This window comes from Geotrypetes seraphini, chromosome 8 (genome assembly GCF_902459505.1).
Source record: "Geotrypetes seraphini chromosome 8, aGeoSer1.1, whole genome shotgun sequence".
NCBI lineage: Eukaryota > Metazoa > Chordata > Amphibia > Gymnophiona > Dermophiidae > Geotrypetes > Geotrypetes seraphini.
Genome location: NC_047091.1, coordinates 26378483 through 26403487, shown reverse-complemented (window position 1 = coordinate 26403487; position 25005 = coordinate 26378483). Strand labels below are relative to the sequence as shown.

General features: G+C 44.4%; 2 protein-coding genes across 3 annotated transcripts in view; one reads left to right on the top strand and one right to left on the bottom strand.

Annotated features, from left to right (window-relative positions):
• The window catches only part of LOC117365199 (S100P-binding protein-like), a 45563-nt gene extending 39960 nt beyond the window's left edge, over positions 1-5603 (bottom strand). The window contains exons 1-2 of one of the 2 annotated variants that reach the window (XM_033955287.1): positions 5472-5603; positions 189-1479 (exon numbers count right to left, since the gene is read on the bottom strand). In XM_033955287.1, the coding sequence (XP_033811178.1) occupies positions 189-1427 (1239 nt within the window). In that variant the 5' untranslated portion in view covers positions 1428-1479; positions 5472-5603. Of the gene's footprint in view, positions 1-188; positions 1480-5220; positions 5363-5471 lie in introns of those variants that run through there. The other variant, XM_033955285.1, reaches the window with a different exon arrangement.
• YARS1 (tyrosyl-tRNA synthetase 1) lies at positions 5558-24948 on the top strand. Its single transcript, XM_033955288.1, is given in 15 exon segments — positions 5558-5825; positions 8410-8490; positions 12860-12920; positions 12923-13005; positions 13935-14110; positions 19327-19456; positions 20444-20524; positions 20676-20768; positions 20846-20981; positions 21916-22001; positions 22077-22212; positions 23133-23239; positions 23571-23764; positions 24431-24572; positions 24656-24948. Coding segments are annotated over 14 exon segments (1593 nt in total). The 5' UTR covers positions 5558-5825; positions 8410-8433; the 3' UTR covers positions 24767-24948.
• Positions 24949-25005: the final 57 nt, after the last annotated feature.

Below are 25005 nucleotides of genomic sequence, written 5' to 3'. Positions count from 1 at the left end.
GGTTTAGGAGGCCAAATATTCCAGGCAGCAGCTCATCTGAAACCATTCAGTACCAGTCCCCAGTCTATGCCACGAAGTCTTACAAAGCTGGATTCAGAAATACCATGCAGCAGCACCTTGGCTCCCTTCACTACCCACATTAAATACAAATTGCTTTCAGCTGAAGTCAGAACAGGACAATTTCTTACCGTGACATTATCTTGTGGAAGAGCTACTCTCTTTAACAGCTTCGGCTTCTGCAAGCTAGCATTTGGAGCAGATGAAACACTCTCACCAGCTCTATCAGGGCCCTCTTTTGCTGGAATGTTAATGGATTTGAATGAGTGTGCCTCAGAGGCCATGGCAGTGCCATCCTGAGACTTGCCAAGCTCCCTGTCAGCTGGAGGATTAGGAAAGGAATGATTGCACAGAGCTTGCCCTCCTGGAGCTGCAATACACTCCTCCAAACACAGAGGGTACTCCTCTGGTTCTGCAGCATATTCCCCCAGCTCTTCCTCCCCATTCTGATTGGAGAATGGCATTAACTTCTGCTTCTCTAAAAGATCAGTAGCACCTCTTAAGCAACCATCTTGCACCTCTGTGTTTTCCAATAGCACATAGTCATCGTTTTCTTGCTCTATGGAAGATCTATCAATGGGGCTAAGAGCTAAAATATCCTCAATGTCACAATCAAACGGTATATTATTAATTTCGTTACACTCCAAGCAGTTTTGGTCCAGTGATATGCTCCTTTCACACTCTGTTTCATCAAGAGTGAGCAAGATGCTAGAAGCAGAGAATAAAGTAGACTGGGTGAGAGAGGGTCCTTCCAAAACAGATCTTGTGAAAAGCTGTGAGTTAAAATGCTCAAGCTCTTCACTCTCTTCTGGAGAGCTGTGTTCACTGTACAGTGGTTCTCTCTCCATCCCAGCAGCTGACCAGTCATCTTCCAACAATTTCTGCATCTGTTCCTCAGTCAAATGCAAAGGCGAATCTGCATCGCCATCAGATGCTTCCAGTAATGAGTCATCCAGCTCATTCTGGTCTGGTTTTGAAGCAGGACTGAAAGAGGCTAAAGGATCACTGGGCAGAACCAGCTTCCTAGTCTGTGTTTCATCAAAACAACTAGAAGATCCTGGGAAGCAAGCAGAGTCAGGTGACGAGAAGGCCTCTTTCAGTGCTGGGCAGGGTGTACTGCAATAAGGGTACATTAAGCGAGGCTTCTTAAAAGCCCCATGCAATACCTGTTCTTCTTCCAATGACTCATTCAACAATCTCTTGGTTTCTGAGGCTCTCTCGTTAACAATCCGGATTTTAATATCATCTGGAACACTGCACAGAACCTCTCTATCACAGCAACTCTTCCGGTCTGGACACTGAGCACTGGCCAAGGTAGATCTCATCCTTCGCTTACCCCTCAGCTTACTTCGGATTTCGTTCCCCTCCATCTTCTCTGCACTTCTTCCAGCACAGATGAAATCACAAAAGGGTCTTACCTCCCTGAAAAGCAGAAATGCAACTATAAGCAGAAATACCATACAGAGTACTCTCACATTATGAGCACATGATAACAGCTGTATATACATTTTCTCTTTACTCTCATCCCATTGTGATGGAACTTTGATCACCAACAAAGTCTGCTGTGAACTGCCAATTCACAGTGATAACAGCTCAAAAATATTCTCAATTTAGTGATGCAGTGTTCAGAAGGCTCCAATTATCCAAACACAGCCAAGCTGGAACCAGTCACAGGAGAGCATCCTTTGATAGTGTTCCACACAGGTGTCTAATAAAATAAACTTTGTAGTGCTTAGATTAATACCACCTTTTTAACCTTCTCTCTCCAAAAATTATTTTTTATCCAAAATAGCTAGTAGATTATTCCAGCTTCTTCTTAATCCCACCAAACCAGATCTAGCAAATCATTTGTATCTAAAAATGCACTAAGGTTGGATACCACTTTTTCAACTATTTTAGGTAATGATGGCACATTTGAAAGTCTACCCTTCCTTTTTCAGACTAAACTCGCTACTGCTTCCTTTAGTAACTCTGGAACTGTGCTTTGGAGAAAATGAAGAATTTACTATATCAGATGAAAACACTTCCTAAATCATGCACACATGAATTCTAACTCACCTATCAATTCTTCTGCTCTACTTGTATGCAGACCAAAAGGTGAGAGTCCAGAATAACCATCCTTTCCAATGTTAGAAAAGCAAGCTAAATTGGATGGAGTAAGAACAGCTTTCAAGGAAAGCACAGTTACTTACCGTAACAGTTGTTATCCAGGGACAACAGGCAGATATTCTCAATAGGTGGGTGACGTCACCGACGGAGCCCTGCAGCGGACAGCCTCGCAAGCAGACTTGCTTGAAGATCTTTTAAGAGCTTACAAGTGCTGCACCGCACATACGCGAGTGCCTTCCCGCCTGAGTCAGGGCGCACGTCTCCTGTGAGGTATCTCAGTTCAGTTCAGTTTACAATGACAATAGAAAGAAATTCAAGTGATGTGTAAAAGTTTTAAATGATGTAGTATTGTGTACTTGATGTAAGATGAAAAAATGAATAAAGAATTTGGGGGGAGGGAAAAAAAAGAGGTACCTCAGTTCAGATAACTAGCTAAGAAGCCAACCAGGGGAGGAGGGTGGGTTGTGAGAATATCTGCCTGCTGTCCCTGGATAACAACTGTTATGGTAAGTAACTGTGCTTTATCCCAGGACAAGCAGGCAGCATATTCTCAACAGGTGGGTGATCTCCAAGCTAAGCATAATGGGAAAGAGGGAGAGTTGGCAAGTTAAGAAAAGAGATTTTGTAAAACAGACTGGCCAAAATGGCCATCCCTTCTGGAGAAAGTATCCAGACAGTAATGAGGTGAAAGTGAACCGAGGACCAAGTGGCAGCCTTGCAGATTTCCTCAATAGGAGTTGATCTGAGGAAAGCTACAGATGCCACCATGGCTCTAACTCTGTGGCCCATGACTCGACCCTGCAGAGGGATTCCAGCCTGAGCATAGCAGAGATGCAAGCAGCCATCCAATTAGATATGGTTTGCTTCGAGACAGAATGCCCCAACTTATTTGGATCGAAGGAGATGAAAAGTTGTGGGGCCGTTCTGCGAGGTTGAGTGCGTTGCAAGTAGAAAGCCAAGGCACGCTTACAGTCCAAAGTATGGTGTGCCACTTCTCCAGGGTGAGAATGAGGTCGAGACCCTTTCAGCAGACTGTTCCATCATGCCAAATAGTTGAAGAATTTTAGCACGGTGTATGCGAAGGGCTCGAGGTTGAAGGGTAGAACAGCACAAACAAGTGTCAGGGCAATGTTTGGGACCCAGGCAAGCGTGCACCAACGATGAGAGTCGGTGAGTGAAAGTACCTTGCCGCACTGGCTACACTTTTTGAAACCCGTAAGAGGCTGGGACATAGGAAAAAGAAAAGCCGATGAAAGAAGGAGGTTCAGCTGCCAAGCCTAGGCCGTCGGTCAAAAAGAAACAATAAAAAACCTTTTTTTTAAAAGGAGAAAAGAGACACTCGGGCACAGTGACTGAGAAAAACAACAAAGCCGTGGTGCGAGAAGGCAACAAAGTAGCTGCAGTGAAGAGGACTTTTTGGCTCTGCGGAAAACATTTAACTGAGGTACCTCACAGGAGACACACGTCCTGACTCGGGCGGGAAGGCACTCGCGCATGCGCGGTGCAATACTCATAAGCTCTTACAAAAATCTTCAAGCAAGTCTGCTTGCGAGGCTGTCCGTTGCGGGGCTCAGTCGTTGACGTCACCCAACTGTTGAGAATATGCTGCCTGTTTGTCCTGGGTTAATTTATATTTTGCCTAACCGATAAAGCTCAAGATGGTTTACAGATAAGATAAGAGACAAGCCTCTGAATTATAAGAGTTCAGTCACTTGTAATTCTATAATTGTAAACACTTAATATGAAATATAACACATAAGTCTAAGATAATTAAGTACTGAGAGTATAAATATTTTTAACTGCTTCAATAAAGAGGAGGTAGCTCGAATATCCCAAAGCAAGCTGTTCCACAATACTGGACTATGAACTGTCAAAGATCTCTCCTGTCCTAGATTTCTTACATACACTTGAGAGTACATGAAGTCTAATTTCTGAAAAGAAACATAGCTGTCTGGTGGGATAGTAAGGTGAAATATGACTTTGAAGGTAGTCTGGTGCCAGGCCATATACAAACATCACAACCTTGAAGTGAACTCTTGCTTCCACTGGCAGCCAATGTAGCTTCACCAGAAGCGGAGTACCTTCTAAAACAGGGATCTCAAAGTCCCTCCTTGAGGGCCGCAATCCAGTCGGGTTTTCAGGATTTCCCCAATGAATATGCATTGAAAGCAGTGCATGCACATAGATCTCATGCATATTCATTGAGGAAATTCTGAAAACCCAACTGGATTGCGGCCCTCGAGGAGGGACTTTGAGATCCCTGTTCTAAAAGTAATTGAGCTGCTGCATTTTGAATTATGGAATGGTCTTCCACGACAGGTGGTTGAGGCCAGTAGCGTGCTCGACTTCAAAAGTCGATGGGATCGGCAGGTGGGGTTGCTACAGAGTTATGCTTAAAAGAGAGGGAGGGAGGGAGAGAGAGAGGGTTTTTGAGAGGCAGCCGGCCCTTTTCTATGTAACCTGATGAACTTGTTAGTCAGGTAACATTGGACTCAGAACCATCGAAATTGTGTCCCTCCTGAGAAGTTTTATTTTCTGTGGAAAGAGCAATTTACACAGGACATTGGACTCAATGATCCTTTCACCCTTTACTCAATGACAGTAGCTTGCAAATCACTCCGAATCCTCCCTGGCCGAGAAACAGCGCTACAGAGATGATGGGCAGGAAGAAGTTTTCATTGAGACGGCTTTGCAGAAGCAAAATGGCTTAACAAGAAGAACCTTTCGCCTCAGTTCTGTAAAGTTTGTCTCGGGCCCTTATACTTGCATTTTTAATCTCGATAAAGAGTTGACCCGCTAAGCGCTTTTTTTTTTTTTTTTTTTTTTTACACAGTTGCTCTTCCATCTTTGTATTTTTATTGAGAACATTTTTTTTAACATGAACACGGGCTTGATGGACCCAGCGAGGCTAATGAAGGAAAAAGCAAAAGCGCGGCCAAAGTCAATATATTCTAGCAACGAAGGCAAATAAAGCGAACCATTTGTCAGGGTTCGGGGATCATGAATTTTGGATGCGTCTCGCAACTGGCGACCACCCCCCGAAGCCCAACGTACCGCCAGAAGCTCTCCTGCAGGACGACGAAGAGAAAACCGTTAAAAAGTCAACCCATTCACCGGGCAACCGCCACTTCCCCTTCCTGTGCCAAGAGGAGGGGGAGAGCCACGAGCCTCGCACTCCCGCCCATTTCACTGAGCCCGCCCCTCCCAGCAGCCTTCACGTCCCCTCGCCTCTGTACAGGCAGATCCGAGACTCGCGCCCAGTCAGGAGGCGGAGCGCTCAGGGCGCGCGAGGCCCCCGAACTCACCTCCTCCTCCTCCTCCTGTCATTGGTCAGCAGCCGCAGAGCACGCTCGAGCCGCCCAGCAAATCTTAACGAAGCCGTTCCTGGCGTTCACGCCACATTTTGCGGATAAACCTAAGCCCCTCCACCTAGCGCGAACAAGCGTAGGGCCAAGAATCCGCCTGTGACGTCATACGTTCTGCTATCAACTGCTAGCCCTGGCTGCTGTTCGGTTTCGTTATTCTTTCAATGGGCTTCAGACCAACTAGCCGACTGCCGAAGTGATCGGCAAAGAACTGATGCAAGAGGAAGCTGCGTGTGTGACAAGAGAAAGGGGCGGCGACAGGACGGATTGTGGAGCAGAGCCGGAGACACGGAGGTGGGCTGGTCCTGTGGCTCTGTTAATGGGGGTCGCTATGGGGATGAGGGAAGAGGGTCATGTGCCCCAGGTCTACTGCTGGGGAGGAATGGGGTGAGAGGATCTGGGTGTTTCCTAGTTGGGAGGAAGGGGGAAGAGGGTCATGTGCCCCAGACCCACTGCTGGGGAGGAATGGAGTGAGAGGATCTGGGTGCCTCCTAGTTGGAAGGAACAGGATCATGTGCCCCAGGTCCACTGCGGGGAAGGAATGGGGTGAGAGGATCTGGGTGTTTCCTAGTTGGGAGGAAGGGGGAAGAGGGTCATGTGCCCCCAGGTCCACTGCGAGGAAGGAATGGGGTGAGAGGATCTGGGTGTTTCCTAGTTGGGAGGAAGGGGGAAGAGGGTCATGTGCCCCAGGTCCATTGCGGGGAAGGAATGGGGTGAAAGGATCTGGGTGTTTCCTAGTTGGGGGGAAGGGGGTCATGTGCCCCAGGTCCACTGCGGGGAAGGAATGGGGTGAGAGGATCTGGATGCCTCCTAGTTGGAAGGAAGAGGGGTCATGTGTCCCAGGTCCACTGCGGGGGAGGAATGGGGTGAGAGGATCTGGGTGCCTCCTAGTTGGAAGGAAGGAGGATATGTGCCCCAGGTCCACTGTGGGGAAGGAATGGGGTGAGAGGATCTGGGTGTTTCCTAGTTGGAAGGATCGGGGTCATGTGCCCCAAGTCCACTGCTGGGGAGGAATGGGGTGAAAGGATCTGGGTGCCTGCTAGTTGGAAGGAAGAGGTCATGTGCTCCAGATCCACTGCTGTGGAGGAATGGGATGAGAGGATCTGGGTGTTTCCTAGTTGGGAGGAAGGGGGAATAGGGTCATGTGCCCCAGTTCCACTGGTGGGGAGGAATGGGGTGAGAGGATCTAGGTGTTTCCTAGTTGGGAGGAAGGGAGAAGAGGGTCATGTGCCCCAGATCCACTGCTGGGGAGGAATGGGGTGAGAGGATCTGGGCGCCTCCTAGTTGGAAGGAAGGGGGTCATCTACCCCATTTCTACTGCTAAGGAAGAATGGGTGAGCAAGTCTGAATGTTTCATATCAGGGAGGAAGGGAGGGGAAAAAGGGGGTATGTGTTCCATATCCATTGGGAAGGATGGGAGTAGAGGGTCTAAGTGTCTCATATCGGGGAGGAAGAGGGTGGCTGTGTGTGTACCCCATATCTACTGGGAAGGATTGGAGTGAGTCTCTGACTTTCATTAGGGAGGGAGTGTATGTGCCCCACAGCTGCTCAGAAGGATTAATTTGAGAGGATCAGTGTGTGTCATATTTACTCCATACCACAAAGGATTGGGGTGAGTCAGCATGTTTTATTGGGGAGGGGAAAGAGGATTGTAGTAAGAGGGTCTGTGAAGGAGGGCATAGTGGAAGAGATTGGGTTGTGAGGCCCTAGGTATTTGGGCTGCAAAAACCCAAGGGAACGGTACAGTTTAGGTTGTGAAGAACTTATGTGCACAAGGGAAGAGTGTGACTTGGGTGTGATTGTATAAGATGATCTTAAGGTGGCCAAACAGTTTGAAAAGGTGACGGCAAAAGCTAGAAGGATGCTAGGTTGCATAGGGAGAGGTATGGCCAGTAGGAAAAAGGAGGTATTGATGCTCCTGTATAAGACTCATTTAGAATATTGTGTACAATTCTGGAGATTGCTTCTTCAAAATGATATAAAAAGGTTGGAGTCGGTCCAGAGGAAGGCTACTAAAATGGTGTGTGGTCTTTGTGATAAGGCATATGGAGACAGACGTAAAGATTTCAATCTGTATACTTTGGAGGGAGAGGGAAGATATGATAGAGATGTTTAAATACCTACATGGCGTAAATGCGCATGAGTCGAGTCTCTTTTATTTGAAAGGAAACTGCAATGAGAGGGCATAGGATGAAGTTAAGAGGTGATAGGTTCCGGAGTAATCTGAGGAAATACTTTTTTACAGAAAGGGTGGTAGATGCATGGAACAGTCTCCCAGAAGAGGTGATGGAGGCAGAGATTGGGACAGGCACGTGGGATCTCTCAGAGAAAGAAAGAGATAATGGTTACTACGGATGGGCCCTTTGGCCTTTATCTGCCGTCATGTTTCTGTGTTGTAACTGGCATGATTAGAAAAGTTTGCTGAGAATCGGGGAATCATTGCTTGGGATAAATCAGTTAAGCCTCTCTTGCCTTAAGAGCAAACTCTGGGTAAAGGAAGATATCTACTAAGAATATAATTCACCTTGTGGTACTGCTGAAAAAGGTATGAAAGAAATCTAAAATCTCTTCCCTCATATACAATGGAAGGGATAGGATGAAAGGGTCTGTGTGTCTCGTACATAGGGGAGAGAAGAATTATGTGCCTGATGTATAGTGAAAGGGATCAGGGTGAGGTCGTCTATGTCTCTCACACATGGGAGAGTGAAGAGGGAGGATATGTCCCATACATAGTGGAAGGGATGGGGTGAGAGGGTCTGTGTGCTGATTATCAGATCAAGGTAGCTTTTAGTCCTGGGAGTAATTTGTTTAGATTTACAGTGTGCAGTCCTTTAATGTTTTTTCTCTTGAACATTATTTATTTTAAATTTACTTATAGAAACCTTCGTGTTCGGCAGCAGACATGGGGGAGATGCTGAGTCCTGCCGAAAAATACTCTCTCATTACCCGTAACCTGCAGGTAAGCTAGTAATGCACTCCCAGTGCTGGGCTTCATCTCATTATAAAATCTCTGAGGCGCAACACTACTTCTGGACGATCTACAGCTTAGAATCATCTTTTCTTCCTAAATATGCTGAGTCAAACCTTAAGGCCAGTTTTCAAGCATTTTTATCATTGTGGATACTTTTATCTGTGTCAGAAAGGGCTAAGTGAGGGATGTAATCAGCTCAAAGCTGGGGGAAGTCCTCCAGGGATGACATTTCCAAAGGCCTGTAAGCCTGGGTTGGGCTTTGATTCCTCCCTTGGAGCCTGTTCTCTATAAGCAAGCAGGCTAAAATCAGCCATGCACATGGAAGATACCATCCTGATAGTGCCAGTCCAAGCCCTGAAGAGTTGAGAGCAGAGTTGTCCAATGTCAGTCCTCGAGGGCACAATCCGGTCAGGTTTTCAGGATTTTCCCAATGAATTTTGAGAGGAAGAGGAAAATCACGGAAACTCTGGTATAAAGGAAACTACACTTACAAAGTCCTGGCATGATGCAGGTGAAGCATAATAAGTCCTTTGGATAATACTAAAGGTGAAGGAACCAGACTTCAAAGAAGAAAAAAACAAACCCCTTTTTATCCCCCTGCTCTAATAAATCAGTATTAACAATCTAAAGACATTTCTTAATACATTTGCCAGCTGTCATAAACTGTCATATACTGATTGGGAAATAGCCTGCTGAGTTAGCTGCTGGGCTAAGCGAAACTTAATTCTTGAGAAGAAACAATCAAGCAAGACTTAACTCTTTTGCATAGCAGCAGAGCCTCACATCTGGCAGGATATTGTGAAAAGATGAACACAGCTCATGGTCAGAAATAGAATTCTCAAGAATATAATTTAGTAAGATGTGTCTTGTGATAATGAGGCAGAGGTGGGGTGGGGCTCGGAATTGCTTATATGGTAAATCAAAGGGGCATTTGCGGGAAAAGGATAGGCCTTACGGTAAACTGAACAGACGTATAGCGTGACACAAAGGTATAAACCAATAAATAAATCTACTTATGTAATGACGTGTAAGAAAAGAACCAATAAAGATGTATCATGTGATATAGACCAACCTGGTGTTAACCAACAAGAAATGTATAAAAACAGGCCTGTAAGCGGAAGTAAACAGAACAGACATCAAAGGATCCTCAGGCCTGAAGATCACATTCTGTTACTCTATATACTGAATGATTTATTCTTGTAAGCTGTTACTGATTTGTTAATAAATATACTTATTGATTGATGCCAGTATATAGAGTGTGAGGTCTCTATCTCGAGGTAGGCCTAGACAGCAGCCTACTTCAATTTGTATGAAATCTCTTTATATACTGTTTTATGCATATTCATTGGGGAAATCCTGAAAACCTAACCTGGCGACGGCCGAGGTAGGATGCCCCTGGTCTAGAGGATCCCAATTCAGGCTATAATCCACCTCTTTATTGCCTCTTCCTTTGGTTGAAATTACTTGATGTTTCCTCTCAGTCCACTAAAATTTCACATTTTCAGGCTATTCCTAATGAATAGCCAGAGATATATGAACTGACCTCACTTCAAAATGGTAACCTGTCTGTGGAGTATGATCAAAATTTTTAAAGTTGCTCAGAGATGTGAAACTCTACAAGGAAGGAATACACCCTCCTAGGGTTGATACAGAGTTTACTTTCCATTCATTGCAACTGTTTCAATAAAGATCACACTTCAAATCGGGATACAAAAAAGTAATAAAGATGTGTCACAGTCTTTCAAGTGCTTCAAAACATCATGGTTTTCTTTCTTTCTTAATATACTTTGTCAAATTAATATCACTTGGAATGGATGAGTTATAAGATGATAACTTAGCTTTATGAAGAGTTTGGGGTCCCAACGTGGCCCCATTTCGTTTTCTTCCTCAGGAGACCCAATCATAAATGTAGTAAAAGTCCTTTAAAACTTTCAATAATATTGGAGTTGGTGATGTATAAACACTCCTGCAAAACAAAATATATCACAAAGTCGGGTGTGAGAGAAAAAAATGCCACTACCCACACTACGACTAAACTTGCAATAGCTTGTAAGGCTATACTAAGGGAGGAACTTCACAAAATACATACCGCTGCTGGAAGACGCTATCACTTCACAAAATTTTTCAAAACTGCCAGAAAGAACACAGCAGCGCCTTCCCATTTTAAATACAGAAAGGGGGAGGGATTCATTGTGTTGAACGTGAAAACGTGGCTGACGTCACGTCACCAAATGGCTGATGCAATAGTCTAAATCAGAGATCAAATTGCATTTACAATGTTGTTCCATAAAAATGTATTCAAAAGTCAAAATTGAAAAAGTTGTTGTGATGATCTACAATGCTAGGATGTATTAAAGCAATAGCGATATTGTGAATATTATAATAATAGGGTCACAAGAAAGCTGCCCACTCCATCTCACTATTCAGTCCATGTGGATGTAGAGTGTTGAGAATAAAAATCAATTTGTTTCCAAAGCATGTGGGCAACGTCTCCTCCACTGGTAGGAGTAATAACATTAAGTATGGAAAAAGTAAGGTCCGTAACTGCATGCTAATGGTCTAGCCAGTGTTGGACTAAGGGGGCCTCTTTCACTCCCGTGCAGATCCTGCTGATATGTTCACCTATGCGGATTTTAATACTTCGAGTGGTACACCCCACATAGAATAACTGACACGGGCATTGAATGATGTAAACGACTTGTCGGGAATCACAGTCAGTAGTGGGACATTTGATATGATTGAGATACTTAGAATGTGTGCACATTTGCTGCAAAGTGACACAATGTTTGCATATTTTGCAATGCCCACAAGGAGTGTGTTGCCCCGGTGTCCTTACAGGGGGTTGTTTGACAAACTGAGAATGAACCAGCTGTTGTTTGAGATTGCGCTGTTTAGAAAACGCAAACCTAGGTACATGTTCAAATGCCTCATGGTATTGCATGATCCCCCAGTGCTTCTTAATACGTTTGATGTCAAATGCCCGAACTGAATAAGGGAGGACACATACTAAAGTAACATAGTAACATAGTAGATGACGGCAGATAAAGACCCGAATGGTCCATCCAGTCTGCCCAACCTGATTCAATTTAAATTTTTTTTTTTTCTTCTTAGCTATTTCTGGGCAAGAATCCAAAGCTTTACCCGGTACTATGCTTGGGTTCCAACTGCTGAAATCTCTGTTAAGACTTACTCCAGCCCATCTACACCCTCCCAGCCATTGAAGCCCTCCCCTGCCCATCCTCCACCAAACGGCCATACACCGACACAGACCGTGCAAGTCTGCCCAGTAACTGGCCTTAGTTCAATATTTAATATTATTTTCTGATTCTAAATCTTCTGTGTTCATCCCACGCTTCTTTGAACTCAGTCACAGTTTTACTCTCCACCACCTCTCTCGGGAGCGCATTCCAGGCATCCACCACCCTCTCCGTAAAATAGAATTTCCTAACATTGCCCCTGAATCTACCACCCCTCAACCTCAAATTATGTCCTCTGGTTTTACCATTTTCCTTTCTCTGGAAAGATTTTGTTCTACGTTAATACCCTTTAAGTATTTGAACGTCTGAATCATATCTCCCCTGTCTCTCCTTTCCTCTAGGGTATACATATTCAGGGCTTCCAGTCTCTCCTCATACGTCTTCTGGCGCAAGCCTCCTATCATTTTCATCGCCCTCCTCTGGACCGCCTCAAGTCTTCTTACGTCTTTCGCCAGATACGGTCTCCAAAACTGAACACAATACTCCAAGTGGGGCCTCACCAATGACCTGTCACCCAAAGTGTCCTCATCTTCTTTGGGGGATGAAGTCAATAGTAGAGATCTATTGGCATATAGCGCTCTCTTATATGCCTTCTGAACCACTGAAGGTGGATACCCCCGTTGTTGAAATTTGAGTTTCATTTCACTGGCTTTTTGGATATAATCTTGGACCGTAGTGCAGAGTCTACGGAGACGTAAAAATTGCCCCACTGGGATATTATTTCTTAAATGCCTAGGATGGAAACTGCTATATTCTAATAGGTTATTTCTATCAGTGGACTTTCGGAAGATGGTGGTGGAAAACCGGCCTTGTTGTAGGCAAATTTGAATGTCTAAAAATGACACCTGTCTTAAATCTGTATTCATGGTGAACTGTAAATTACTGTCAGATGAGTTTAACCACGCAAAAAAAAGTATGGAGATCTGTAGATGGTCCTATTCATACAGCGAAAATATCGTCAATATAACGTTTCCAAAGTTTTGAAAGGAAATTTATTCCTAATGAATATGCATGAGAGATGCATGTCTGTTACCTTCATTATATGCATTAGGGAAAACCTACAAATCTTTAACATGAATCACCTTTTTCTCTTCACACAGGAGGTTCTTGGGGATCAGAAAGTGCAGGAGATCATTCAGCAGCGGGAGTTGAAGATTTACTGGGTACTGCCACCACTGGCAAGCCCCATGTAGCTTACTTTGTGCCAATGGTGAAAATTGCGGACTTCCTGAAAGCTGGCTGCGAGGTGGGTGTCATATCCCCAATCATTGATCCCCATCCTCCATTCCATAGCCTATTTCATTATTTTCAGGCTAAAGATGTTTTTATTTTTTATTCTTGGTTTCTGGACCCACTCCATCCTTTTTATATCTTTTTGAACGTGTGGTCTCCAGAACTGTATACAATATTCTAGATATCATGATTACAAATTTTAATCAAATTGCAGCCCTAGTTCTTAGTATTGAAGTGCATTGTGCTAATGTGAGAAACATCTTCTGCATGTCTTCAAAGCATCCAATCGGCTTCTCACCTTCGTCAGCAGAAGCCGGACTTTTGCATAACAGAAAAGCACTGAAAACTGGGTTCATAATAATAAAGTCCAAACACAGAGCAGCAATATAAAACCAGTAGTTTATTCAAAGCAACCTTAGAACCCGTGGAAAGCATTTAAAATATTAGTCCACATAATGCCTGAAAAAATGTCAATTGGACACTTGCTTTTCACGGGTGCTTATAAATAGTTTTAGTTTTGCACGAGTGGAAACTTGTCAGTGTTATTTGGGTTCTCTCTATAGGTGCTGTGTGGTTTTAAAGTATGGCTTTCGAGGCAGATGTTTACACCCCATTGTATAATATTTAATTTCTAAGTGGATCACTGATTATAAGTTGCTTTGGGTATCTTTGTGAACTTTGACTCAACGACTGGCTTTATATTATTTCTGTATTTGAACTGCAGCGCTGGGTCCTCTTATCTTTTTGTGCTTTGTTACAAAGTAACGCTTCCCAGTCGGGCTCCGGCCTTCCCTTCACTATCTCATAGCTAAGACTGTTCTGACACTGGGTTTGTCCCCCCTCTCTTCCCCTAGGCGACTCTTCATGTTGTCATTTCCTGCAGTGTAACAGCTGGGTTTTCTTTGAATTCTTTCCCTGTTTTTCTTTATCAATACTCTGCAGGTGACCATCTTGTTTGCTGACCTTCATGCTTACCTGGATAACATGAAGGCTCCCTGGGAGCTGCTGGAGCTGCGCACTTCCTACTATGAACATGTGATCAAAGCCATGCTGGAGAGTATTGGGGTGCCTCTGGACAAGCTGCGATTCATAAAGGGTACAGACTTCCAGCTCAGCAGGTGGGTGCTGCAAACATCTCTAACCTTTCCTGTTTGAAATGCAGTATTTTTCAGAGCTGAGAGCAACCTCTGCTTTGATGTTGGCTTACGAATGCGAAAACTGAGGCTTATAACTCTAGAGCTGAAAGGCTGTTCCTAGAATAAAAATTTGAAATGAGTGCAGATGGTGGTGGTTGCTCTCCCAAGGTCTCTGATGTTTCTATCTGGTGTCCTAAAGCATAACCAGTGACTCGTTGGAAAGGTCAAGCCCATTCACTCACTCCATCTGCTTGGTAAAGTATCAATCACAAGCGCAGGAGATGTGCCAGCTTCAGAGGCCAAGACTAGAGGTTTGAGGTTTAGCATACAGCAAGAACTTTCCAAGGAAGACCTCGGTTGCTGATTTAAATGACCCCCCTGCAAGCAGGAACTAGAGTGGCAATTCTCGAATCTTGAAGACTGGGAGACGAGCACAAATTCATTAGCTGAGATGTGTAGACAAAGTGACCGTTCAGAATAAGCTGCAGCTCTGGAGGACTCTAACTCCCCCCCAACCCTCAGCACTGCCTCCCTGATACTGCAGCTTTCTTTTCTGAAGTTGTATAATGAATACTGAAGAGGGATGGTTCAGTCCCAGTGTTTGTTCTGGATTGTGCTTTCAGATTGCCAGAGCAGCAAAAGTACAGTAATAACAGCAGGCTGAAGAGTTTCTGGCTGGTACAAAGGCAAGACTGCTGTGTGCACATAAGAAACTGCAGCTTTAATATACGCTGCTAAAATTTCTGGTTGTACTTGAGGGATAATAGATGCCTGATCTGCATTAGCAATGAATCGCAAACTGTGTGCCGCGGTGAGATGCGAAGTGTGCGTGAGACGCCGGGGAGGAGGAGGTGCCAACTGACTTGCGGAGAGAGGCACGTCCTGTAAACATCAGCTGGCACCGGCGCCTCTCCTGTTGACCCCTCCACTGCCGGGCCTTTGCGCATGCACAGATGTTGACGTCTGCATGCTTCCAGGCCACCTGTTTAGTGTGCTGCGGCTGGAAATAGTTTACGAGGCACTGCTCTAATGCATACATGTTAAGGTGTTTCATTTGTACTAACTCTGTTGTTCTATGCTGTCTATTGTATAATTGGTATTCTGCTGTCTTTTATCGTATTTCTGTTACATGATTGTTTTACAGTGCTGTCTAAATATTTGATACGGTTTCATGTTAGTTCTATTACTAGGGTTCAATTTTCCACCTCCAAGTTTAACTTATTGATTACATTTGGTCATTTTTACTATTTTTGCAGTGGTTTTATTTTTTTTAAATTAGTTTATTAAACCTAGTAACCTTTTGCCAGATCAGCCACTATTGGAAATATCCCGAGAGTAAAACAGATTTTATGCTGCTTATCCTAGAGATAAGCAGTGGATTTTCTCAAGTCCAGCTTAATGGTTTATGGACCTTTCTTTAGGAACTTGTCCAACTCCTTTTTTTTAAACTCTGCTATGATAATCACTTTTACCACATTGTCAGGGAGCAGAGTTTAATTAATGTACTCATTGTGGCCTCACTAGTCCTAGTATGTTTGGAAAGAATAAACAAGTTCTTCCTAGCTACCTTTTCCATTCACTCAGTAATATCTTCCCTCAGCTGAAGAGCCATGGCCTCCCATCCCCTTCTCTATCTTTTTTGAGATGCAGTGAGCAGAATTGCACACCACGGAGTGATACAAAGGCATGATAATCATCTCATTTTTATTTTCTATTTCTTTCCGAATAATTCCTAACATGCTACTTGCTTTCTTAGCTGAGCAGAGCGTTTCAACTGATTAACGATAACACCTCTGCTTTCTTTGAGAAGTGACTCTTAATGTGGAACCTTGCATCACTTAGCTATAGTTCGGATCCCTCTTTCCCACATGCTTTATTTTGCACTTGTTTACATTAAACGTCATCTGCTATTTGGATGCCGTGCCTCCCAGTCTCATAAGGTCCTCTTTCAATTCTTCACAATATTCTTGTGATTTAACAACTTTGAATAACTTTGTTATTGGCAAATTTGATTACCTCACTTATTCCTATTTCTAGATCATTTCTAAATATGTTAAAAAGCAGTGGTCTCAGCACAAATCTCTGAGCAATCCCATTATTTACCCTCCTCCATTGACAGTATTGATGAACTCTGCTGTATCCACAATAACACGCTGTGTCTTGTCCCGTGACTTTCTAATTTATTCAGGAGCAGAGAATGATATGGGTTGCAAGATCCAAGGCAACATGGCTTTACTAAAGGTACGTAAATCGTGCCAAACAAATCTGATTGAATTCTTTGACTGGGGGTGACCAGAGACTTGGATCGAGGATGCACGCTAGATGTAATTTACCTAGATTTCAGCAAAGCCTTTGACACGGTTTCTCATAGGAAGCTCTTGAATAAACTTGACAGGCTGAAGTTAGGGCCCAAAGTGGTGAACTGGTTGATGGACAGTTGTCAGAGGGTGGTGGTTAATGGAATTCACTCAGAGGAAGGAAAGATGAGTAGTGGAGTGCCTCAAGGATCAGTGCTGGGGCCGATTCTGTTCAATATGTTTGTGAGCGACATTGCCGAAGGGTTAGAAGGTAAAGTTTGCCTTTTTGCGGATGATATCAAGATTTGTAATAGAGTGGACACCACAGAGGGAGTGGAAAACATGAAAAAAGATCTGCAAAAGTTAGAAAAATGATCTAATGTCTGGCAACTAAAATTCAGTTCATAACAACACAAGAACATAAGCAGTGCCTCTGCTGGGTCAGTCCAGAGGTCCATCATGCCCAGCAGTCCGCTCACATGGCGGCCCATCAGGTCCAGGACCTGTATAGTAATCTTCTATCTATACCCTTCTATCCCCTTTTCCTTCAGGAAATCATCCAATCCTTTCTTGAACCCCAATGCCGTACTCTGTCCTATCACACCCTCTGGAAGCTCATTCCAGGTGTCCACCACCCTTTGGGTGAAGAAGAACTTCCTAGCATTGGTTCTGAATCTGTCCCCTCTTATATTTTTCCGAATGCCCTCTCATTCTTGTAGTTTTTGAAAGTTTGAAGAATCTGTTCCTCTCCACTTTCTCTATGCCCTTCATGAAGTACAGAGTGATACATTTGGGGAGTAGAAATTTGAGGGAGCTGTAGTTGCTGGGAGGAGAGAGGCTGATGTGCATGGATGGGGAGAGGGACCTTGGGGTGATAGTGTCTGAGGATCTGACAAGGCGGTGGCTGTAGCCAGAAGGATGCTGGGCTGTATAGAGAGAGGCGTAACCAGTAGAAGAAAGGAGATGTTGATGCCCCTCTACAGGTCGTTGGTGAAACCCCACTTGGAGTATTGTGTTCAGTTTTTTTCCAGAGAATGGAAAATGGTAAAACTAGAGGGTATAAATTGAGGTTGTGGGGTGGCAGACTTAAGAGTAATTTTAAGAAATTATTTTTTTCATGGAGAGGGTGGTTGATGCCTGGAATGCTTTCTTGAGATGTGGAGATGAAAACGGTGATGGAATTCAGAAAAGTGTGGGATGAACACAATGGATTTCTAATTAGAAAATGAAGGACCAGTACTAGGCAGACTTGCACCATCTGTGCCCCGCTTTTGCCAATTTGGTTTAGAATGAGCTTTGACGGGAACTCCAGTAATTTGGAACATGAGGACAGTGCTGGGCAGACTTTTACAGTCTGTATCCTGCAAACAGCAAGATGGTTGGATAGGCTGGCATGAGCTTTGGCACTCCAGTAGTTAGAACCAAAAGACAGTACTGGGTGGACTAGAGATATTAAAGAAAAAGACAATTTAATTGTGAATTTATGTTCGTAACTAATGGGCATACTGGATGGACCTTTCAGGCCTTTATCTGCTGTCATTGACTATGTTATTTTGCCTGGCACTGACATGAGTCTTACTAGTTTACAGTTTCCCAAGTCACCTCTGGAATTTTTTTTTTTAAATTGACATTACACTGGCCACCTTCCAGTCTTATGGTACCATGCTTGATTTTAAAGACAAATTACTAATAATAAATCTACAGTTTCATTTTTTATTTTTTTTAGTTCTGCCATACTCTGAGAGGTATACCATCCAGTCCAGGTGATTTGTTATTCTTTAGGTTGTCAATTTGTTCTATTACATTTTCCATTTTACAGAGATTTGTTAACTGCTGTACTCTGCCTTTGGTGAATCACTTCATAAAAGTGGCTAATAAATCCAGTGAAAAATGAATCAATCATTAAACAAGTAACAAAAGTAAGTATTTTTCAAACCATCAGATAAAGATGGCAAAGACAAGAACAGAGTCCAGAGACAATGCTGAGCTGGAAGGAATCTAATCTGAATTTCTGTATCGCACTTATCCAGAATATGTTTAAGGCAATTTACAAATAAAGGGGCCCATATAATATATGGTGATGTACAATGACTGTGACATTTTGATTACAAATGTTTTCAGTTTCGTAGTGGTAAGTTGCAATTTTGGGAGGTCTTTCATGGTGTATATACTGTGTCTGAGATGGCTTTCTTGAGAGAAGGCCTGCAGTGCTTATGTTACAGGTTGACAAGATCTGTCATATACGTAGGTTTTGAGTTTTTTTTCCAAAAGCAGAGATAGTTCAGTTGAGTCCTAACGGTGGTTGGGAGACTGTTTCATGTTTTGATGGATGGGAGTGAGAATCAACGATCCAGAAGACTGCACTAACCTTTCAAATATCACTGAAACAAGAATCAATATTGTAAGATGTTTTGTTTTTTTTCATACCCTGATAGAACATGGTCAACGTGCCCAACAGAGCAGGGTTCAAAAAAAGCTTGGACAAAAATCATTAGCCAGATGGACTTAGGATCTACCTTCTTTAATCTGCCATGTCCTCGTAACCCATATGGCCATGCTGGGCTCACTTGGCATGGTTTTTCATTATGTTCTTTAAGGTTTGAATCCGATCCTTGGGACACACCTAGCCACTTGGGTTGTCATTATCGGCACAGTGAGTCAGCATGCAATAGATTGGCATTCAGTGGAGGCAGATCAGTCTCATGCATATTCATTGAGGATATCCTGAAAACCTGACTGGCTGGATGTAGCCAAGGACTGGGTTGAGAACCTCTGTCTTAGGCTATCACAGATGTACACAAAGAAGTTAGAATCGGTGTAAAGCCTTAGCTGTGTTTCAGGATTAACATGGAACTGAGCGTGTGCAGAAGACTTATGTGCTATCCTTTCTCTGTCTCGCAGGCAGTACACACTGGATGTTTACAGACTGTCCTCTGTAGTCACACAGCATGATGCCAAAAAGGCTGGTGCGGAGGTGGTGAAGCAGGTGGAGCACCCACTGCTGAGTGGCCTCTTCTACCCAGGACTGCAGGTATCTGCAGGGGAGGGGGTGGGGGTGGAGAGTAGTAGGGTCTCTGTTACCTAGAGTACTGCAGTCTCTTTCTTTGGTTCATTAATTGATATCATTACCGCCTTTTTGAAGGAATCCAGTCAAGGTGGTGTCCAAAGAAAGGCAATGGACAATTTCCCAGAACTACTGCTGTTGCTGTGTGACAGCCCAGAGCATGACTTTATTTAAAACACTGCATTATCACAGCAGGTTCTAAGCAGAGTACAGCAGTTACGCTCTGGCTCTGCTAGGTGTAGAAATGAGGGCAAGCCTAAGCCAAAACATGAAGCTACACTCCATAGATGTTTCATCAAAGGAAAATCTTAGGTGCTGCATCTGGCCATAAGCCAACATTGATTCAAAGAACTCTGCCATTTGGTTTTCTCTGGGTAGGCTACTCTGGCCCTTCCACTTACTGCTCTTAAATGCCTTTAACGGCAGTGTTCGGCCTGAGCTGACTTGCTCCACAGCACTACGTGCTTCTATCATTTTCCCACTGTATTAAATTTACGATTCTTACCCTGGTATAAAAGGTCTTCCTCCCTCCCTCTGCCAGTGTTTGTGGCTTTAGGCGACTTACAGAGAGGGGTGATGGGGGCCTTGATTGAGAGGGAGGAGTTATCAACTGCGCCTTTGCCACCTCCTGTTCTGCTTGAATGCTGCCCTCCGCCATATCAGACCTCAATGATGGAACTGCTAGCCGATAGACTTCAACCTTCATTATCTGATTGGCTTTTCCCACTCCTTAAAAGAGACTCCAACTTGTCCCCCTATTCTATTTCTTTTAGTTTTTCTTCTCTTTGATTTCAATTTCCAGCTAAGCAGTTTGACCTTATAGTGCCATTTGTGTTATAGCAAGATGTAAATAAAATTTTCCCCACCCTCCCTCAGGGAGATGGCCAGACTTCCTGCGTTAGTCTGAGGCACCCATGTTAATCCACTTACAGAACATTTGTCTCGCTTGTTTAGGCCTTGGATGAAGAATACCTGAAAGTGGATGCTCAGTTTGGAGGAGTTGACCAAAGAAAAATTTTCACTTTTGCAGAAAAGGTAACTTGCCAGAATGAATTTGGTTTATCTGTTGCTTTAGCCAGCGTTCAGGGTAGGGAGAGTAACATGGTTTGCTTTGCTCTTGTGAGAAGCGCACTTGAGCCTAGGGCTGGCTTCTCACAGCACATCCTTCTTCTCTCTTTTTACCTAGTACCTACCAACTTTAGGTTACGTCAAACGCATCCACCTGATGAATCCTATGGTGCCAGGCCTGACCGGGGGCAAGATGAGCTCTTCTGAAGAGGTCAGTCATGGAGAACAAACTGAAATGTTGGAGCTTTTGGGTCTGCCTCCTCTGAGAGTTTTGATTTCCCGTTATAGGAGTCTAAGATTGATCTCTTGGATAAAAAGGAAGAGGTCAAGAAAAAGTTGAAGAAGGCTTTCTGTGAACCAGGCAACGTGGAGAATAATGGCTTGCTGTCCTTTGTCAAATATGTACTGTTCCCACTGAGGTCAGGTGAGCAGAGCTGTGCCAGCCCAAAGTCCTTCACTGAAAGATCAGAGCTGTCGAGAGCCTCTTATGTCTTGATTTGCCCGTCATTCTTAGGGTCTCCAGTGAAACTGATTGCCATCCGACCTGAGAGAAGTGGGTGGTGTAGTGGTTAGAGTTCCAGCTTTGACACCCTGAGGTTGTGGGTTCGAATCCTGCACTGCTCCTTGTGACCCTGGGCAAGTCACTTAATCCCCATTGCCCCAGGTACATTAGATAAGAGTGGGAGCCCAACGGGACAGTTAGGGAATAATGCTTGAGTACCTGAATAATTTGTAATACCATAGAATTGTAGAATATGCTGAATATAATTTTTTTTTCTTTTTTTTTAAAGAAGTTAGTTACTTGGGGTTAAAAAGAAGCAAACAGTTGTGGTTCTTTTCTAAGATCTGTGGGGAATGAGGGTCACTGAGCTTGGACCTTCTTTTATCTGTTCTAGATGTGATATAAATTAATGCATTTTAGGTTATATTATTCTGTTTACATAAACTGTTTTGATGCTCTTGCAGGAGACAGGTTAAGTTTAATAAATCAAATCAAGAGAGGGAGGGTTCTTAGGATAATATAACATAAGAGTTACCATACTGGGTCAGACTGAAGGTCCATCAAGCCCAATATCTTGTTTCTAACAGTGGCCAGCCCAGGTCCCAAATACCTGGCAAGAGCCAAAATAGTAAAACACAGATTTAATGCTTCTTATCCTAGAAATAAGCAGTGGAATTTCCCCACTGTAATAATAGCTTATGGACTTTTCTTTTAAGAAATTAGCCAAACCTTTTTTAAACCCTGCTAAGCCAACTGCTTTCACCACATTCTCTGGCAATGAATTGCAGAGTTTAATTACATGTTAAGTGATAGGTGTGAGAGAATTTTTAAATTCTGGGGCTCTGTTGTTTTGCAGAGTTTGTGATCCTGAGAGATGAAAAATGGGGAAAGAACACGGTTTACACAACTTATGAAGCACTGGACAAGGACTTTGCAGTTCAGGTAAATGACGGCTCTAGTGTGCGGCACTAAAGAGCGCAAACAGTTTTTGAAGTTTCCTCCACCCCTCTTTGGCAGGTTGTGCACCCAGGGGACCTAAAGGCATCTGTTGAACACGCATTGAATCAACTGCTGGATCCTATCCGTGAGAAGTTCAGCACTCCCGAGATGAAGAAACTTGCTGCTGTTGCTTACCCAGAGCCGACCAAACAGAGTAATGCACTGGGCACCTCCCCATTTCTCTGCCTCAATCTTTTGGGCTTTTTTTTTCTCCTAGAAGGAAAAGTGCCAGTGCGTGAGCAGGGCCTGAGGTTATGAGCAGAGCTTGGTAATTGGGTGCACACAAAATTCTCATCCTCCTTCTATCCCTTTCCTGAGCTCAGCCTCTTCCTTTTGAGGCTATACAGAGCCACTACCGCAATCCCCTTCCAACTGGGCATTCTTCAGGCCCTGGTGGTCATAGCAACCTTTTTTCAGTTACATGGCCTCACAACCACCTCACCTTTCTCCACTTAAGAAAATAAGCCGTCAACAGTAGGTCCTGGTACTTAATAGAAAAAAAGCATTGTAGAATGCCTGAGAGTCTTGTTGAGAAGCAGCAGTTCTTTCAGGTCACCAGTAGGTGACGCCAAAAAGCTTAGATTGCTGCAGAGGTGGCCTTCTTGCCTAGATTTTGTTAGGGTTGTAGAAAACCTTCTATACCTGAATTTAGGTCACCTTGAAGTAAGGAGAAAGGTGTGAGCTAAATCCAGTCCCCCCAGTTACAGGGTGCATGCAAGCATGAATCCTCTAACTTGCCATAGGCAATTGAAGAATGAACGCACTGGTGTAATAAAGGGAAGGGGTGCTGCCTTAGTGGGGGCTCCGACACCTCCCCCCCATACCTCTTGAAATCTTTTGTGGCCATGAGAAGCATCTCTTACCTGCTGCTAGTGCCGGCCTCTTCCCTCCCTCTGATGTCTCTTCCTGTTCGCGTGGACCAGGAAGTGACATCAGAAGGAAGTATGAGGCTGGCATGAGCAACAGGTGAGAGATGCCACTTGTTGCTGGTGAAAATTTGAAGAGGTTTGGGAGAGGGCTGGGTGCAGACGTCCCTCGCTGTTCTACTGAATGGACGTACTCTCTCATTTTCAGAAACTGCTGCCAAGGGCCCTGCCAAGGTGGAAGATGGACCTTCTGATGCTGAGCCATCACCCTCACGGCTGGATCTGCGTGTGGGCAGAGTGATCAGCGTGGAGAAGGTAGCCATTTTCTTCCTATTAGATGGTTATCTTCATCAGATTGGGATTTGGATAAGTTTTCAGCACCAGGTGTTGAATTGAATGTGTATTGCTGGGAGGCACAGTTCTTTGACGCAGGTCTCTCGCTCTCCTTATTCACTGAAATTGCCTTCAGTCCCCTTTTGGCTGAAGCAGGGCCAATGGTGCATATCCATGGGAGTGAACGTTCTGAGCTTCCAGCGAAGCCCTTTTTCTTCCGGAATGGTGCTCCTTGTGATCTGCACAAATGCCCTTAGGAAACCTGTATCGCATCACAGCTCAAATGGTTCCTCAATTCTTTTCTGCTTGGCAGCATCCAAGTGCGGACAGCCTCTTTGTGGGGAAGATTGATGCGGGAGAAGCGCAACCGCTCACCGTGGTCAGTGGTCTCGTGCAGTACATGGCAGCAGAGGAGCTTCAGGATCGCATGGTGGTCCTGCTCTGCAATCTGAAAGCCCGAAAGATGAGAGGCATCGAGTCCAAGGCCATGCTGCTCTGTGCCTGCCTGTAAGTACCGCTGAGGCCTGGCCAGTTGGCTCACTTTGAACTGGGGGGTGTCAATAAATCCTTTCATTTGGTTTGATGGACTTATTGCTCTACTGGACCTAGCAGCAGTGTAGCACATAGGACTGGTGCAAAGGCTACTGATGCTCCAAGTCAACTTGCTTTGGAGGTGGTGCCCCCCTCCCCCTCCTACCTCCCCCCTAGTCCTGTAAAGTTTGCATTGGTCACTAGCAGCAGCATGATAGGCCGCTGGGTCTTCCTTCAGCCGCGTCCTGCCCACAAGAAATTGCAACACAGGAGGCAGGACGCAGTCGAGGGAAGATGCTGCTGGACTGCGGGGGGGGGGGGGGGTGACAAAGGTGAGGGATCAATGCCAGACCTATGGGGGGAGAGAGAAAAGGCATAACCTGTAGCTCAGGTGGGTCAGAGGCTGGATATTTTGGCTTTCTTAATCGCTGGAGCCCTGAGCTAGAGCCTCACCTGCTCTAATGGTTAAAGCCAGCCCTGGTACAACATTCTTTGCTTGTGGAGGGTTAAGTTGTTGTTGTTGGGTTTTTGTTTTTTTTTTACATTTGATCCTATTATACATTTGAAATATGTTTTTTACAATGAGTTGTGATTGAGAGCAGTTGAAAGCTTTTCTATAGAATTCCTTCCTTCCTTCTTTAGTGATGGAGAAATCCGCCAGGTGGAGCCCTTGGATCCTCCTGCAGGCTCTTGTGCTGGGGATCGAGTATTTGTGGAAGGACACGAAGACAAAGAGCCAGATGGTGAACTGAAACCCAAAGAAAAAGTGTTTGAAAAGCTACAGGTAAGGTACATTAGTTGCTGTTCCTTGTAGCTAAAGAGGGATTGGGGTGGCTGCATTCTCTGATGAGTCCTTTCTCACCCTAGGCTGAGTTCAAGATCTCGGAGGATTTCCAAGCTCAGTGGAGAAGGAACAACTTGATGACAAAATTGGGCGTGGTCTCCTGTAGAACACTGAAAGGTGGCACCATCGGCTGAGCTGCCCACCTCATCTGTACTCCCCTGTCATGGAATTCTAGGACATGATCTGTCGCTGAAGTCTGAGGACGGGCCTCTCAGTAGAACTACCTCAACATGCCAGGATCTTTCCACTGTTGCACAGACTAGCCCTCCCTTGGCTTTGCCTTATGAAATAAAGGTGGCGTGATGCTTAAAAAGTACAGTGTATTGCTGGCTGTGAATGCACTTCTCTGTGAAGTCAGGGAGCAGAAAGTTGA